The following is a 15,379-nucleotide window of genomic DNA, read 5'->3' on the forward strand; positions in this document are numbered from 1 at the left end:
ACTCTATGGGTGATTTAAGTTACATTTAATGCTAAAGACTTAGAAGGCAAAGATTTTTCCTCAGTTCAGATTGGAAAAAAAAACTTAGTCTAATGCTTCTTTCCATTCTCAACAACTAAAGTCCATAACAGACTGTTTTTTAATGTAAATATACACACAAAAATATCAAAGTAGTAAAAAAGGCCCCACACCCCCTCCTACCCATTTCAGGTCACCCCTGTTTTATTCCTAATGTTGTGCTGAAGTACAGTACATGTAAAATGAATAATTACTGAGTCACAATGAAGTGACATGAGTTTGCTTACTCACACCTGGAGTAGCCCAGAATCTTGATTAAGCTGCTGTAAGGTACACAGTGCTGCCAGAGCAAGTAGCGATCTACCTATCTTGATCTTCAACCTTGTGATAACACAGATATTGTATTCCCCTCCCCTATTTACTTGCAGAGACTCTTATAGTTGCTATAGAAGGTGTAGGTAAGATGTGATGTACACATAACTAGTTATGAAGAACTGAGAAGGAGCAACCACACAAGGTTAACTGAGCAGCCCGAGGGAATGCACTCTGCATCCAAGCCTTACTGTAGGCAGAGTAAGACAGCTACAAACCTGTGGCTGGCAAGGAGCTGGGAGTTGTGGGCCCTTGAGTGGAGGAGCTTAGGCAAGTGAGCAGTAACAGCAGTTGTTGTGGCCTTGATAAGGAGGAGGAGGAGGAGGTCAGGGAAGCCTAGAAGCATCAGGCAATCACTGTTGGTAGCAGCTGCCATTGACAGAAACAGGAGATGTAAAAAAGGGGTGATCCTGCCAATTGCCAGTTTTCAAGGGTGCTCCAGGCTATCAGCTATAGTCTAACAGCAGTATTATGCTGCACAATCAAAGAGACTGACTTTTAATAGGGGACTGACCGATTTTGGAGTTTTTCATGTAGAAATATTTTTCTTACACAATCAGGTTACTCCAGGGGGATGAGGCTTTAGTGAAACAAGCCAGGAAAACTACACCATGGAGATTTTTCTGCCAAGGCCTCTTTCTAGGGGCTGGAACTAGAAACTAGTGCATATCCTTTCTTATGAACATCATAGAAATGTAGGTTTGGAAGGGACCTTGAGAGGTCAGCCTCTTGTGCTGAGGCAGGACCAAATAAATCTCGACCATCCCTGACAGGTGTTTGTCGAACCTGTTCTTAAAAACCTCCAATGATGGGGATTCCTGTGGAAGCCTATTCCAGAGTTTAATTACTCCCATAGTTAAAAGTTTTTCCTAATATTAACCTAAATCTCCCTTGCTGCAGATTAAGCCCATTGTTTTTTGTCCTACCTTAGTGGATATGGAGAACAATTGATCACAGTTCTCCTTATAACAGCCCTTAACGTATTTGAAGACTTATCAGGTCCCCCTAGTCTTTCTTCTTTTCTCGAGAATAAGACTTGTGAGCCTAAGGTATTGACATCCTTCCTCCTTGCTGGCTGGGATAAAACACTCATTTTCCATTAGCCAAGTAAGCACTTCGCTCCTTGCATTTGAAGCATCAGCAGTGTGCGTCTTTACACTGTTAGCTACTCTTTGTGGACCTTGATATTGATAATACAGCCATGCAAAGCACATGGGGGAGAGGAGGTTGGTTCCAGTACAAATACAGGAAGGAAAATAGCAGCCACAGCAAAGGACAAGATGAGTTGTATCTTCATTCTGAGGTAATCAAAGCTTGGTATACACAATGACTCAAGTCATAGAAGAGTCCCTGTCAACTGCATAAAAATCATACATACGGGGGGCTTGCTGTGCTTCAGCTTCAGGAATTGCCCTCTCACTAAGTTCATGTTTTGGTAGAAGACCTTAAGAGCTTTGGCAAATTCAGCATCATAGCTGGTCCGATGGTTGCACATCTGGTCAGCTTCCTTTGATGAGAGAGGCTGTTTGGTCATCTTAATTGCCCTTTTATTAGGAGACTTTAATTTCTTACCTAGAATGCAAAACAGGAGGGATTTTATTAGTTAATAATAAAACCTAGACTGACAGACACAAAATATTTCGTTCTGCATTTTTATATGGTCATTAGCTGAAAGTGATGAAATTTCATCCATATTCTCTCGTTGGAGAAAAAAATTCAGTGGCACATAAACTCTCAGCACCAACTGTTCCAGGAGGCTCTCACCACAGTACACCTTAACCATAACAGAAAAATGCAATTTTGTGGCATGGTTTGTGTTTTGCACTGACTTTCATGGTGTCCTGTCTCCCACTTCTTCACTTTATCCTTAAGAGATGCATTTTCTTCCCTTAAAGCTCTGTTAATATCTCTAAGAAGCTCAGTCTCCTCTTCCAACTTCAGCAGCTTCAGGTAAAGTTCAGATATCTGGTTAGCTGTGCCCTATTAAAGAAAACATTTGAGTATCAATACCAGTAAGGATTTTTAGCTCTCAAGACCTTCTACAGATGGATGTAAGGTTTTATTGGAATCATGACCTACCCTGCATGGAAGCAGTTATGTACCACACACTGTTCATGCTATTGTGCAAACTAAGTTTGAGGAGCAATTTATACTTCAATCCACCTATCAATCAAAGAATCAATATTAATATGCCACCACTATGATATCAAAGGCCCGTGTACACATTTTACAGTTGCACCACATCTGCCCATACAAAATCCTAATCGCCACCACTGTTTGATTCAGCTGTTCACTGTTTTAATGTCAGATTTTTAAAAATAATCAGTGTCATTTGACCAAGAGCAATTATACCAGATCTTACAACACAAAGACTGTGCAAGTGTGTACAGAAAGACTGGCTCTCTAAGAGTGACTACAGTATGAAAGGTAGAAAGAGAAGCATTTAAGTAGGAACTTCAATGGTTTGCTTTTTAACTAATTAGGGACTATGTGACATCAATTTACTTTTTTAGAAAATCAAGTCCTGCAGGTCCTGCATTAAATGATCAAGAGGAAGCAAGAGAAATAAGATAGTTTTCCAATAAGAGCATTTGCTATGTGCCATCCTAAATAAATTGAAAGCAGAAAATAAAGAACACAGGTCTGTGTACAGCAAAGCACCTGTATGATTTACAGTTCTGTTACCCAGTCTACAGGGACGCTCACTTGCCTTTCATTTATTAACACTCTATGGATAATGATGCTGACCTCTTTTGAAAGCTGATGAGAAGTGCTCTGTAAGAGCTAGGTATTTATTATTCAAGTGGTCATTCATTTTCTTTAAACTGTAACTCAAACTGTTAATTTCTCCAGCTGAAATTATCATATATGACTAGCTAAAATAACTTTATTTTGCAACCAATTCATTTCAATGAGATTTTTATTAGCATAACAGGCTACACAAGTGTTGCCAGAGTGTAAAGAAGAGAGAGACCAGATTCCCAACTGCTCCAATGTCCTCTGAGGTTGCTAATAGTAGTGGCTAGAGGGGGTGCTATGCTGCCTATAGGAATTCTGAGGTCCTGCTTGTTTCCTTCTGGAACGTACAGGTCATGGTCTCCAGGGCTACTCTGCAGTCCCTTTCATGAATGGAGTGCCTCAGCAATCTTTGAATCAAAAAGTTAATTGCCTTCAAAAGGAAGGTTCTCAAGGGTGATGTGGACCTCCCTAGGCATTCTTGATACCTGGAACCAGGACGATCTTGTCACTGCCACAGATGTAGCCATGGTGCGTACCACCGTATCTGATGTGTCAAGTGCTGTTTGTAGGGAAGTATGAATTATCAGCTGCCCCTCATTCAATATAGATTTTAACTCATTCCTATGTTCAGGAGTAAGCCTGTCCATAAATTGAGACAGCATATCCCAGCGTAAATAGGTTTTGTGAGAAAGGTTTGGTAATTAGCTACTTGCATCTGGAGGCTGGCTGACTAAAACTTTATGTTGATGTACATCCAACTTTTTGGGGTCTTTCTCCCTATGTGTTGATTTTGGGAGGCCCTTGTGGTTTGGATTTCTCCTGGGCAGCTGCTACAAGAGATTCTGGTACTGGGTGAGAATAAATGTGTTCCAAGCCCTTGTCAGAGACTTGGCCTGCCTGCATCTTGGATATAGCTGCAGTCTATGCTGGAGTCTGCCACAGGTCTTTTGCAGGCTCCAACAGCCCTTGATTTACAGGCATGGCAAGGTGCAAAATGCCCAGCAGTTTGTGATTTATCTTGTACCACCTCCAACAATATGTTGAAAGACCCTGCAATGTATTTAATAAGATCCAGGAACACCTTAAAAAGTGCAAACTGGAGAAGAGGACAAGGGGGTCACTACACTGTTGCAGACGTGTAATCCACTCAGCACATCGAAGATGACGTGCACAAGCCCAGCACACTGAAACAGGAGAACTCTGCCTAGCAGTATCTGTAGGAGTGGCACTCGTGCTTTGTGGCCTTTACCCCTTCTTAGGCTATTTAAGGGCAATGCCACCCCAACCTCCTTCCCTCTGTTCTTTCTAAGCACCTGCAGCTGGAATCGGAGCTGTGTGTGGTATTTACCCCATGCTTTTCTATCTCAGATTTTGTTGTACATAGCTGAAAGTTACTTAGCTTAGTACTACCTTAGGTTTAGTTCTAGTAATTAGGATAGATTGTTATCCTCGTGCAATACCCTCTCCAAAGTTTTAACATTGTCCATTCCCAATATGACCCTCCAAATGATGCCTGTGGTGCTTGGGAGAAGTGCACATTAAAGAAAGGTGATCTATCTGCACAACAATCAAGAAAAGAACACAGGTGGTAAGGGACTTGCACTTCAAGCAGCACCTTATGGAGCAGGCCATGAGACCCCTACAATGCTGGGGATCTCCAGGACTGTCTGGCCCCTCTGGCAACTTCAGAACCAGAGTGAGCGGATGTTCCTTGGCCAGACTCTGATGTCTTCCCCAGGAGGGAGAGAGATCATTCTCCTTTCTTTGGTCCTCCAAGGAAAAGGCCTCACAAAATGGACTGCAACCACTCCAGAGCTCAGGAAGATTCTGCCTCCTCTTCCAAGAGTGCAGACTGATATTGTGATTCTTCTGGTACACAGGATGGAGCCGGAGCATTTACCTACTCTCAGGTACTGAGGTGGCATCAATTGGAAGCTGTACCATAAACTCCAGTACCATCCATGGGATGCCCGTTGAGTCCAGTACTGATTACATCAGCCCCAGCTCTTCCCACTCCATTGCCACAGTAGGCAGTATCAGATTTGCCTTGCCTCTCTGTTCCTGACTCCCCAGTTATTCAGGAGCATTCAGCTGATGGGATGACTTCTGTGTGGTCCTCAGTGCTGCCAGGATTGATTGCAGACTTGTCTCAACTGACTGCACCATAATCTGTATTGTCTAAGGCTCAGAGTGGGCAGCCAAGGTTGACCTCCTTATGGTAACAAAGGGGCCCTTTGGCACAATTACTATCTTCAGTACCAATGAGGACTGCAGGGTAGACCATGTCTACAAGATCGGTAACAACCCAGCCTTCGCTGTTGCCTTCTGTTTTGGTACCGTACCGAGTGGGAGTGTGATCCCATGTCAGTCCTCAAGGCATCGACTTCTGTATCTGCCTTGGTACTGATGCAACTGACGTATTGGGCATCGGACAAGGCTGGATGTTTGCTTGCTCCTCCTGCAGTGGCTCCCCCATTGCCTTTGGATGACTTGAGTGTTGGTCAGGATTGAGCTCGGGGACATTCCCCCCCTCTACCTTGGCTTTGAGACACCAGTATTGTAGATTGTCAAGACCTCCTATGGATCACAGTCAGTCCTGAGACTGTCACTGCTTCCGCCATATTCCTATCACCAATGTTTTGGAACCTGGGGGACATTCCTTGATCTGAACATTCGCAATCCTCAACACACTCCATGGCAAGGTCATCCAACCAGCCTGTGGTATCCCCTCCTTGCAGACTCGGATGGAGGCGGATTCCTCAGAGCAAGTTCAGTCTGATCCACGTGTACAGGGACCTCGACTGAGAGGTTCCAATGGCTCTGCTTATTTCATCTTCCGGGCACCGAACGAGACCGCAGTACTGGACTCTTCCTTTCCAGGGGCTGAGGATTTTAAGTTGCATCAGGATCTCCTGAAGTGAATGGCTTCAACACGAGTTTGTGCAGGAACATACCCACAAGCTGGAGGACATTCTGCAGTCCTCCTTATAAATGAAGCACTGTTAAAACCCGCAAAGAGTGCTTCTAATCTCATCTGGCCCCTAAAACTCTCTTGTACAACAGCAGCTAATGAGAGATCGTGGCAAGGAAGTCTATGCCTAAGGACAAGGATTCTATTCATGGTATTTCCTGATTTGCAAATCCAAGAGAGGAGTGGGATCTATTCTTGATCTCTGGGGTCTCAACAGGTACAGCAAGTACATGAGATACCAAATGGTGACCCTAGCTACTATCCTATCAGCTTTGAATCATGACTGGTTTGTTGCTCTTGATCTTCAGGATGCTTATTTTCATGTGGCAATTTTCCTGAGCCACAGAAGTTTCTGAAATTTGTAGTCTCAGGGCAGCATTATCGTTACACAATGCTCCCTTTTGGTCTCTCCTTAGCTCCTTGGGTTTTTACCAAATGCATGGCTGTAGTAGCGACACTTCCCAGGAAGAGAGAAATACACGTCTTTCTCTACCTGGAAAACTGGGTCAAATCCAGAGATCAATTCCTTAATCATGTCTGGTTCACACAACATCTCTTCAATCGCTTGGGTCTGATCCTAAACAAAATCAACTTTAGTACCTATGCAAAAAAACTGAGTTCATTCGGCCCAACTAGATCATACAAGTTGGTGGGTATTTCTACCGAGTGAGCAATTTCACACAATTCATCATCTTGGTCTGTCCCTCCAGTCTCACCCTTCCCCTAGGTATCGTGTATGCCTGAAGTGGCTAGGTCATATTGTGGCAAGTACATATGTAGTCTGGAATGCGAGGCTGCGTCTTTGTCTTCTCCAGGCCTGGCTCAAGTTGGCATATTGCCCAAACTGTCAGTCATTGGGATGAGTTCCAGCTGAAGTCGAGCTATGTCCTTCCTTTCAGTGTCCAACAAGGCTTACAGAGAGCACTCCATTTAGGTGTGCCTTTCTAGCTTTTTGAGACCACTTGGAGAAGGAGTGACGTGTGGAACATCACTCAAATATGTCCCTCTCCTAATCAAAATAGGAAACTAGAGTGCCCATGATTAGGTGGTGTTGAAGCATCACTAGAGGGTGGTATCCTTCATGGAGGGGCCAAACAGCCAGCTGGCTTATTTTACAAATGGAGGATCACAGCCAAACTTGCTGTTAAAGGCTAGGAGAAGAACTTTGAGTGAGAAGACATTTTGTTGTCTAATGAAGTTTATAAGTTAAGTTTAGGCTCTAGAACGCATGTTATGATTTTATTTTATATGTAATCATTTGTTTCCAATATTTGTGCTTGCTCTCGTTCGGATCTCTGTTCTTTGTTAAATAAAATTCTTTTTTCCCCACTATAAACAAATCTGAGACCTTGTCTTCACTACAAAATTAAGTTGACTTTAGTTAGGTCCATGTAGAGCCACTGAAACAATTACTGCCAGGGTTCATGTCTACACTACGCCCCCTCTGTCGACGGCGCACGTCCTCACCAGGTGCGCTTCCACCGACTTAGCTGTGAGGGGCATTGTGGGACACTCGCTGCTGGAGCCTCCCACCCTGAGGACGACAGCCCAAGCTCTCAGCCCCATGGCCATTGTCATTAAATGGGTCTGCTAATATATCCCAGATTTTAAAAATTAGTTGAAACAAAACTACGTAACGGTGGTGCTTTCCAAAGCATTGTCTGAAGCAGGTCAGCAGCTAGAAGGCTGTGTACAGTAGCTCTTTGATTAAACTCATGAGTGGACAAGATGCGTTATCTATGACAGTGATTCTGTGCTGTACATATGGATCACTGCCTCTCATGAAATGCTGCATACTTCCAGGGCCCAATCCTACAATCTTTAATCACTAGAGTAGTCCCATTAAGGTCAAAGGACTACCTGCGTAAATAACTACTCAGACCTGGTCTACACTAAAAAAAAAAAAAAAAAAAAAAGGAAGTAAAAGCTTGCAGGTTCGTCAGATCCACTGATTTTATCAAAGAATGTTACTAATAATTTAAGTGGACTCACCAGACCAATATCCTTTGCAATCACAGTTTTTGGATTATCAACTATAATGGTACCCTCGCTTGTGACCATGTCTTGTAGGGAGTAGTCCAATTCAGCGCACCCTTCTGCATTGTGGGAAAGAGAGCCCAGTTAAGACTGTTGTCACATGCCTTCACTATTGTATCTGCGTTGTACATCAGTTGAAATATTTAGGGAGAAATAAAAATATTTCGCTCCAAGCTCTGACAAGTCTCTTGAATTTACACCAGTAATCTCCATTTTCTCAAACTTGCCTCCAACATATACCATTTGGATAACACATCTCACATCACACGTTTGATTCTTTTAAACACACACATCAACAATTAAACACTGAAAATTTCAGACACCAATTTCACAATTAGCGACATTAGAGTTCTAAATACGTGGGATACTGGGCTGTAAACCTACAGATTTTTAGGCCCCGTCTACAAGTACAATGCTGCAACGGCACAGTTACACTGATACAGCTGCTCCACTGCAGCACATCTGGGGAAGACGCTCTCCCCTGTTGGCGTAATAAAACCACCTCTGCAAGCAGCGGAAGCTTGTCAATGGGAGAAGTTCTCCCGCTGACGGAGCGCTTATGTCAGGGGTAACTTTTGTCCCTGAGGGGGTGGTTTTTTCACAAGGAAGATGTATTTGGGGAGACTTGGGACTGGAAAGGCTGTTGGGGTTACCCTGCAAAGAGTAACTAGGCTGGTGAAAGGCTTGTGGGATGGCTACTGGTGCCAGGGAACTGCACCACAGCTGCACAAAACATAGGCCCCCAAAGTTACCGGTCAGAATAGTCCCCAAAATGTCACAAGAACAGTAAAGATTTTTTGGGGAAAAATGTTATGAACTTTCATTCCCCTCTCCTGTTACCCATCCTCTTCTCTCTGCCCTTTTGTCATCCTTTTTGCCATTGAAAAATAGAAATTGCGGGGGAGAGAGGGGAGAGCATGAAAAGATGAATCAGATTCTGCCACGTTAGTCTGGAGCCACAGACGACTGTGAAGGCGCATGAATGAAAAATTCACGGAAGCCCACGACCCCCCCCTGACTTTTACTAAAAATATCCGTGGCAAAATGAGGAGCCCTGGGCAGCTGCGAGTGGAGCTCCCAGGGCCCCCTGCTGCCCGCGGTGGATCCGTTTTCCACTCCCAGCCTCTGCAGGGGACCCTGCAGCTCCCAGCCGGTGCTGGCTGAAGTCACGGAGGTCTTTGGCTAAATCACAGCCTTAGTCATAAGTCATGCCACAGCACCTCCAGGATGTCCTGACCTGATCCATTATACCAGAGATAACAGTGCAATCTAAGCACTCAAACCTCCGAGATTTAGGGCCCAATCATACTTCAAAAAGCGCTACATACAAGAACTGCTCGCTTCTGTGGCTTATTGGCATCCACGTTCAATCATCTTCTATTTTTAGGATGGACTGAACAACTTACTGGCTATGCTAGGGAACTATATCCATGCTAGGGAACAGTAACTGTCTTAGTTTATAACACTAGGCCTAGATCAAAACCTATCCTATAATATGTTCCCTAACAGTCAGGGAACTGTCACCCTGTCCACACGAATGCTAAACAATAATGTAAGAACACGGATGCTCTTAACAATGGTACCAGGCTATGTTTCTACTTTTGCTTCTATCCGGCAAACCAGTCTGATGGGTTGACGCCTGCGTCCTGGAAAGTGTTTGCTGGAAAAAAATCACTAACTCTCATGAAAGTGAATATTAGTATTTACAAGCTGTCGTATTCATGCAGTCACACTTCAGACTCTGTTCCTCCCACCATGAAGAGTAGGGGACTGAGAGTAAGGACTAATGTCTAAGCCAGGACTACACAATATGTTTCCCATCTCTGACAATGAGTTGGTGTATGGCCTTGGGCAAGTTACTTAGCCTCTCCGTACTTCAGTGCTCTCACTTGTAAAATGAGGGTAATAATGCTTATCTACCTCAGAGGGGTGTTGTGAAACTTATTTCATTAATGTTTCTAAAGCAATGAGATTCTTAAATTTGAGATGCCACAGAGCTATTTAATAGAGGCTGCTTTAAGCATCAAATGATGTAAATGATTGGATCCTTCTTGGCTAGGTTGACATGCTCATTCTGAGATGGTTACGCCAAGCAAATTCTAATCAGTCTTTAAATACTGAACTAATATTGAATTAAAGCATCACAGTAATATAAGTGAGCATGCTCTGTCTTGCCATCAGGCAGTTTTATATTTGAAAACTATGTTAGAATATGGTTTGATTCTATTTACAACCCACAGCCATGAAGAACTATGCAAATTAAAAAGAATTATTATAAAGAAATACCTTGAAGCCCCCACAAGTCAACAATTAAAGCATTTTTTTGTAAATAATTTAAAAATTCATGGGATGCACTTAGGGCTGAGAAGTGGACTGTCTCTTCAATCTTAGCATTCATGTTTTTCCAGACAGGCTTGGTGTATAGAGAGTGTAGAAGATCATAAACTCTGTACCTAGGTGAATGAAACATTAACATAAAATGTAAATAACTGCCCAGTTCAGTATTTGGAAAGGTCAGCTACTTGAACAAAGAATATGTGAACAAAAGAATTATGGCAACATTTTGAGGTCAGCTGTTCTCTCTTGTTGAATAGAATGCTTTGTGCAGGCACTCACCAACCACGTTATGTGAAAATATTACTTCACTTGATTCATTTTCAGGGTTTATTTTGTTGACTGTAGCAGTTTGTCACTGAACATTCTGTCATCCTCTAAAAATGCATTTGCTTTAATGATACAAGATTTTATTTTGTATTATAGAGCTTAAAGTTTTCTCTCCTCCCAACCCCCACCAACCCACAGACGTGTTTTGCTCCCATTCACTGAGGAAATTCACCTTTGTTTGGAGCAAATGAGTTCAAATATTCCTGTTCAAGGCAGGGCTTACCCCTATTAACATGTCCTTTAAGAGGACAGCTGTGATTTTGAGCCTGTGACATTAAGTAGATCCTGCAGCTTAGAGATCTAACAGATGATAGTAGTTCATGCGATTTGGAAACTTCTGTTGGGATAACTATGAAACTGCTCTTGCTTTCACCAATGATTCCAACTGAACATACTGTGAAGGAAGCAGTGAACTAATGCAACCCCTCACCCTATCTGAATGCCCCGTTCAGTGACTTCTCTAAGCCATTTGACTCCAAGGCACTGTAAGATGTGAATCTGGAAATCAATTCTTCTTCCCAGCAATTCCAAAGGGTCAATGATCATATCATCCTCTCCGAAGGCTCTAAAAATGTAGGAATAAGGATATGACATGTCAAATCTGGCTCAGCTTTCACAGCAAATATATGACAGTGACATTAGTGAATGAATCAGGTCAGTGAGGAGGAGGCTGGGAACAGAGGAGAGGACAGCTGTTTACACACAAAGAGTCTGGTAACCACCTATGATAGGAAAGGAAACCATGTGGAAGGGACTGTATATTACAAATCTAGCTCATTTCCTTTGCTACTGGCTCTCCAAGATGGCAAGATTAGGAGATAGGCCTGGTATCCTTTGAAGGAGTGAGAGAGACAGGGATTAGGAGAAAACAAAGAGGTGGGGGGAAGGGAAGTGCAATAAAATCTTTGAAAGAGACACAGAATAGACCAAAAAAGCATAAAGTATAGAGGTAGGGAAGAGAAAGGGGCACACAAACACCTTCCAAAAACATTTTTCCACACTGTCTTTACAAAGAAACCAGTTTCCTAATTCAGTGGATTACAACTAAACAAAGATATTTGTTTAACCAACCTTATCAAGCTATAGAGCTTTCGGGTGGTACAATGTGAGGCTGAACCATGAAAGCAGACACAAGTTATCTTAGTACACGTTGACATGTAGTAAAGTAAAGCACACAAAGGCACTTTGTAAGAGAGCCCACATGGGGAGTTAGATTTGAGTAATTAGTGATGTGTAAATTCACACCTTAGCTTGCTGTGCACTAACTTCCCAAGCAGACAAGCACTGCAAGGAAGATTCTGCATTAATACTGACTCTTTTCCCCTTACTGGCCCTGGAATATAAACATCACTTAATATCTAGTGTAGACAGGGTTTAATGCCTTTACAAATGTGTTAGCTGGTCAAGGTCTACACTCGGGGCTAAGTGGTGTTTAAAATAGTGTTAATTAAAACATGCTACCAACACTTTTTTTTTTTTTAAACACTCCTTCCCCAGGCTAGAGAGGATCATCACCTGCCGCTCCCACTACTCTAAGCATTCCAGGTCAATTTGTGGTTTGGTCTGGCCTTCCGTGCGTTTGTTAAACTTCAATTACGGTGATGGAAAATCTGCTTACAAATAACCTTCAAACATCAGACAAAGCTGCCGTTCATGGGGTGGGGCTCTAAATGTAGTTGGTCACCTGATTTTTTGGAAACCCTTACCGTCCTTGACCTACAACTATCCAGAAGTGCCACTGCTTGAAAACTGACTAAAGCTTCACCTCTGTGGTAAAACCAGCTCTGCTTCCCACAGGGCAGAGCCACACAAACCACAGCTTGAAAATCACCGGTGCAAAATGTTTGTGTTTATTGTCTCTGTATCCCCCCAAACCTGTTTTATCTGGAGTATCACCACTGCCTTCTCCCACACAGTACTACTGCCTCCAGAGCTTCCCCACCGAAACATTTCCGAGACAGCTGAGCTCAGTGGCATACTACCTCATGTACGTAGGGTGCTTTGTAATAGTTTTTCAGTAGCAGGTAAAGTATGACAGAAGATAATGGGTAGTTACTCATTATACACTTTCTTTGTTCCTCTTTCCCAGAAGGTCCAACAAGACTTCACTTATTTACAATTTTAAAATCTTCCACTAAGGCCCTTCCTTACACAACCCATCTCCATCTGGCAAAGAAGTCTGGCAGCAGCTCCCTCTAGAGTTCATCAGTGTGGTTCTTTCACTTAGCTAGGGTAGGACCCTGGTAACAACTCAAGGGACTTCAACTTCCCAGGGGCTGAGCAGCTGTCATCGTAGCACCCAATCCCAGGGAGATCAGGACAGACCTGGACATCAATGGTACTGTCACATGGCATATTTTCCCCATGTGCTAATGTCTTTGGGTCAAATCCTGCTCCTGTTTATACCTGTGTAAACTTGTTCGAATTTCACATGGTCTTTATATTTTCCCCCATGTTTTTAGCCTCCATCTCCTACCAGACATATCACCCTGTGAAATTCCTGAATTGGATTTTTTTTTTAAAAGCGATCATAGATAGGAGCTAGTTCAAATAAGGAACAGCAAACCTTTACCTTCCATCACTGGAACACGGAACTATATTTATAAGTAGAATAGCTTCTTCCATTCCTTCAGAGTTCAGAACTTCTGTTTGTTCTTCCAGCTTCATGCAGTAAGCAAGTGACTGAAGCCAAATGTGAGCAGATCCTAAATGAATGACCTCAACAGGATCCCAAAATGGGTCGCTGTCTTGGCCCACATACACATCCTCTCCATCTAAAAAATGCTGGTAAACCTCCTCCATTAGGAATTTCCTGTTGATGAACTTGGCCTTAGACCATACCCACACCTAGAGATACACAGGAAAGATGATAAAATAAACGGTCATGGGTAGAGCCCTACCAAATTCATGGTCCATTATGGTCAATTTCATGGCCATAGGATTTGAAAATTGGTACATTTCACATTTTCAGCTGTTTAAATCTGAACTGTCATGGTGTTGTAACTGTGGGGGTCTTGACCCAAAAGGGGATGGGGGGCTGCAAAGCTATTGGGGTGGGGGGGAGGTCATGGGATTGCCACCCTCACTTCTGTGCTGCCTTCAGAGCTGGACTCTGAAGGCAGCAATCACAGAGCTTCCTGCAGCCAGGTTCCCAGAGGTGGACATGGGTCTGATCTCCCCCATGCTGCTGGGAACACCCCAGCCAGGGCTCTTAGCTGCTAGTCCTGGCTCGCTTGGGAGGGACAAGACTTTCTCTTCCTCTGCACGGCTGCTCTTGGGTACCTCTGCAGAAAGGTCCGCACCTTACCCCACAACTCACTTCTTGCTCCCATCGTCCACAGCTGCAGGGGGAGAGGTACAGAGTGCCCTCCACCCCACCGATGCAATTATTAGCTTGTTTCAATAAGATAAAGAAAGGTCATGTGAACTTGACAGGATGTATTGATTGACACTTTACAGCAGCAACCACCACCAAGTCTCAACTCCCTGATTGGTAGATATGGGCATCAGAGTTTCGTAGGGAAGTGATCTCAATTGGTAGCCTCAAACTTGTGAACCATTGCCTTAAGTTAAAAAAAAAGTTCTGGTTTCAAATGTCATTAATTGAATGTCAGCCTGGAGCATCCAGCAACTTCATTCCCGGTCTCTGTGCTGAACACACCTGTCCGTGTTGAGACACTGCTCTCTTTGCATCTACGGAGTTGGTTGGAACGGTCAGACAGCGCCTAGCTAGCCTTGCAAGATGGGGGATTCTGCCTTCCGCCGAGTTCCAGAACTGTAGCACAGGCAAACTACAGTCTGCTTCTTTCACAATATTTTTGTAAGGAGGCATCTCCAGCTTACAATTCTTATGAAAGCCAGGAGCTGCATTAAGCGAGCTGAAATCCACCATCAACAGGTGCATTTGTGTGAGGTCAAAAATATGCACTGCTTTTAGGAACCTTGCTGCAGGTTGTTGAAAGTTTTGAGCCGTTTTTGCTACATCGCTTGACTCTTCCCCATAGCAGTAATATTGTCTGAGCTTCTTTGCCAGGCAAGAACACACCTGCTGAGCACTGGCATTTAACTCAGCATTGTCAGAGTGGATTTTGTTTGACTGTGCTCCAGCCCAGAAAAGTATGTCCATTACTTTGTGGTACGCTTGGTGGGTTCTGACACGTCGAGATTCAAACCAAGTGATCAAGTCCATGAGTCCTGTGGCATTTTTGGCAACAAACTGAACTTCCTCATTCAGCTGAGCATCATTTAGAAGGGTTGACAGTTCTGTTAAAACCTGCGTTATTGGAGTCAGCGTCCGCTCTTCTGAGACGAACTCGGAGTAGTACTTCAGGTGAGCTGCATGGTATTGTACAGGCCAAAACCGGGAATTCCAATGAGTAATCCTGGCTCTGGGGGAAGTGCAATTATTTCTTCCCCAATTTCAGTCGTGTTTGCAATGTGCTGCCTGTATCGAAGTTTGCGGCTAGGGCAGTGTCAAAAGATCTTTTAATGTAGCTGACCAGTTATCAACTTTACCAAACTAACATCCCCACAGCTCACTGACAAGAGAAATTATATGTGCATTACATGTTATATGGA

At 43.5% G+C, this 15,379-nt stretch overlaps 1 protein-coding gene across 1 annotated transcript in view; it reads right to left on the reverse strand.

Annotated features, from left to right (window-relative positions):
* The window catches only part of LOC140908810 (kinesin-like protein KIF28), a 62,372-nt gene that overhangs the window by 1,354 nt on the left and 45,639 nt on the right, over window positions 1-15,379 (reverse strand). Inside the window, exons 17-22 of the mRNA XM_073336682.2 lie at window positions 13,374-13,648; window positions 11,232-11,366; window positions 10,424-10,590; window positions 8,093-8,196; window positions 2,220-2,370; window positions 1,769-1,962 (exon numbers count right to left, since the gene is read on the reverse strand). Of these exons, the coding sequence (XP_073192783.1) occupies window positions 1,769-1,962; window positions 2,220-2,370; window positions 8,093-8,196; window positions 10,424-10,590; window positions 11,232-11,366; window positions 13,374-13,648 (1,026 nt within the window). The remainder of the gene's footprint in view (window positions 1-1,768; window positions 1,963-2,219; window positions 2,371-8,092; window positions 8,197-10,423; window positions 10,591-11,231; window positions 11,367-13,373; window positions 13,649-15,379) is intronic.

The sequence above is a fragment of the Lepidochelys kempii genome, chromosome 3 (assembly GCF_965140285.1).
Source record: "Lepidochelys kempii isolate rLepKem1 chromosome 3, rLepKem1.hap1, whole genome shotgun sequence".
In the NCBI taxonomy this organism is placed as follows: domain Eukaryota; kingdom Metazoa; phylum Chordata; order Testudines; family Cheloniidae; genus Lepidochelys; species Lepidochelys kempii.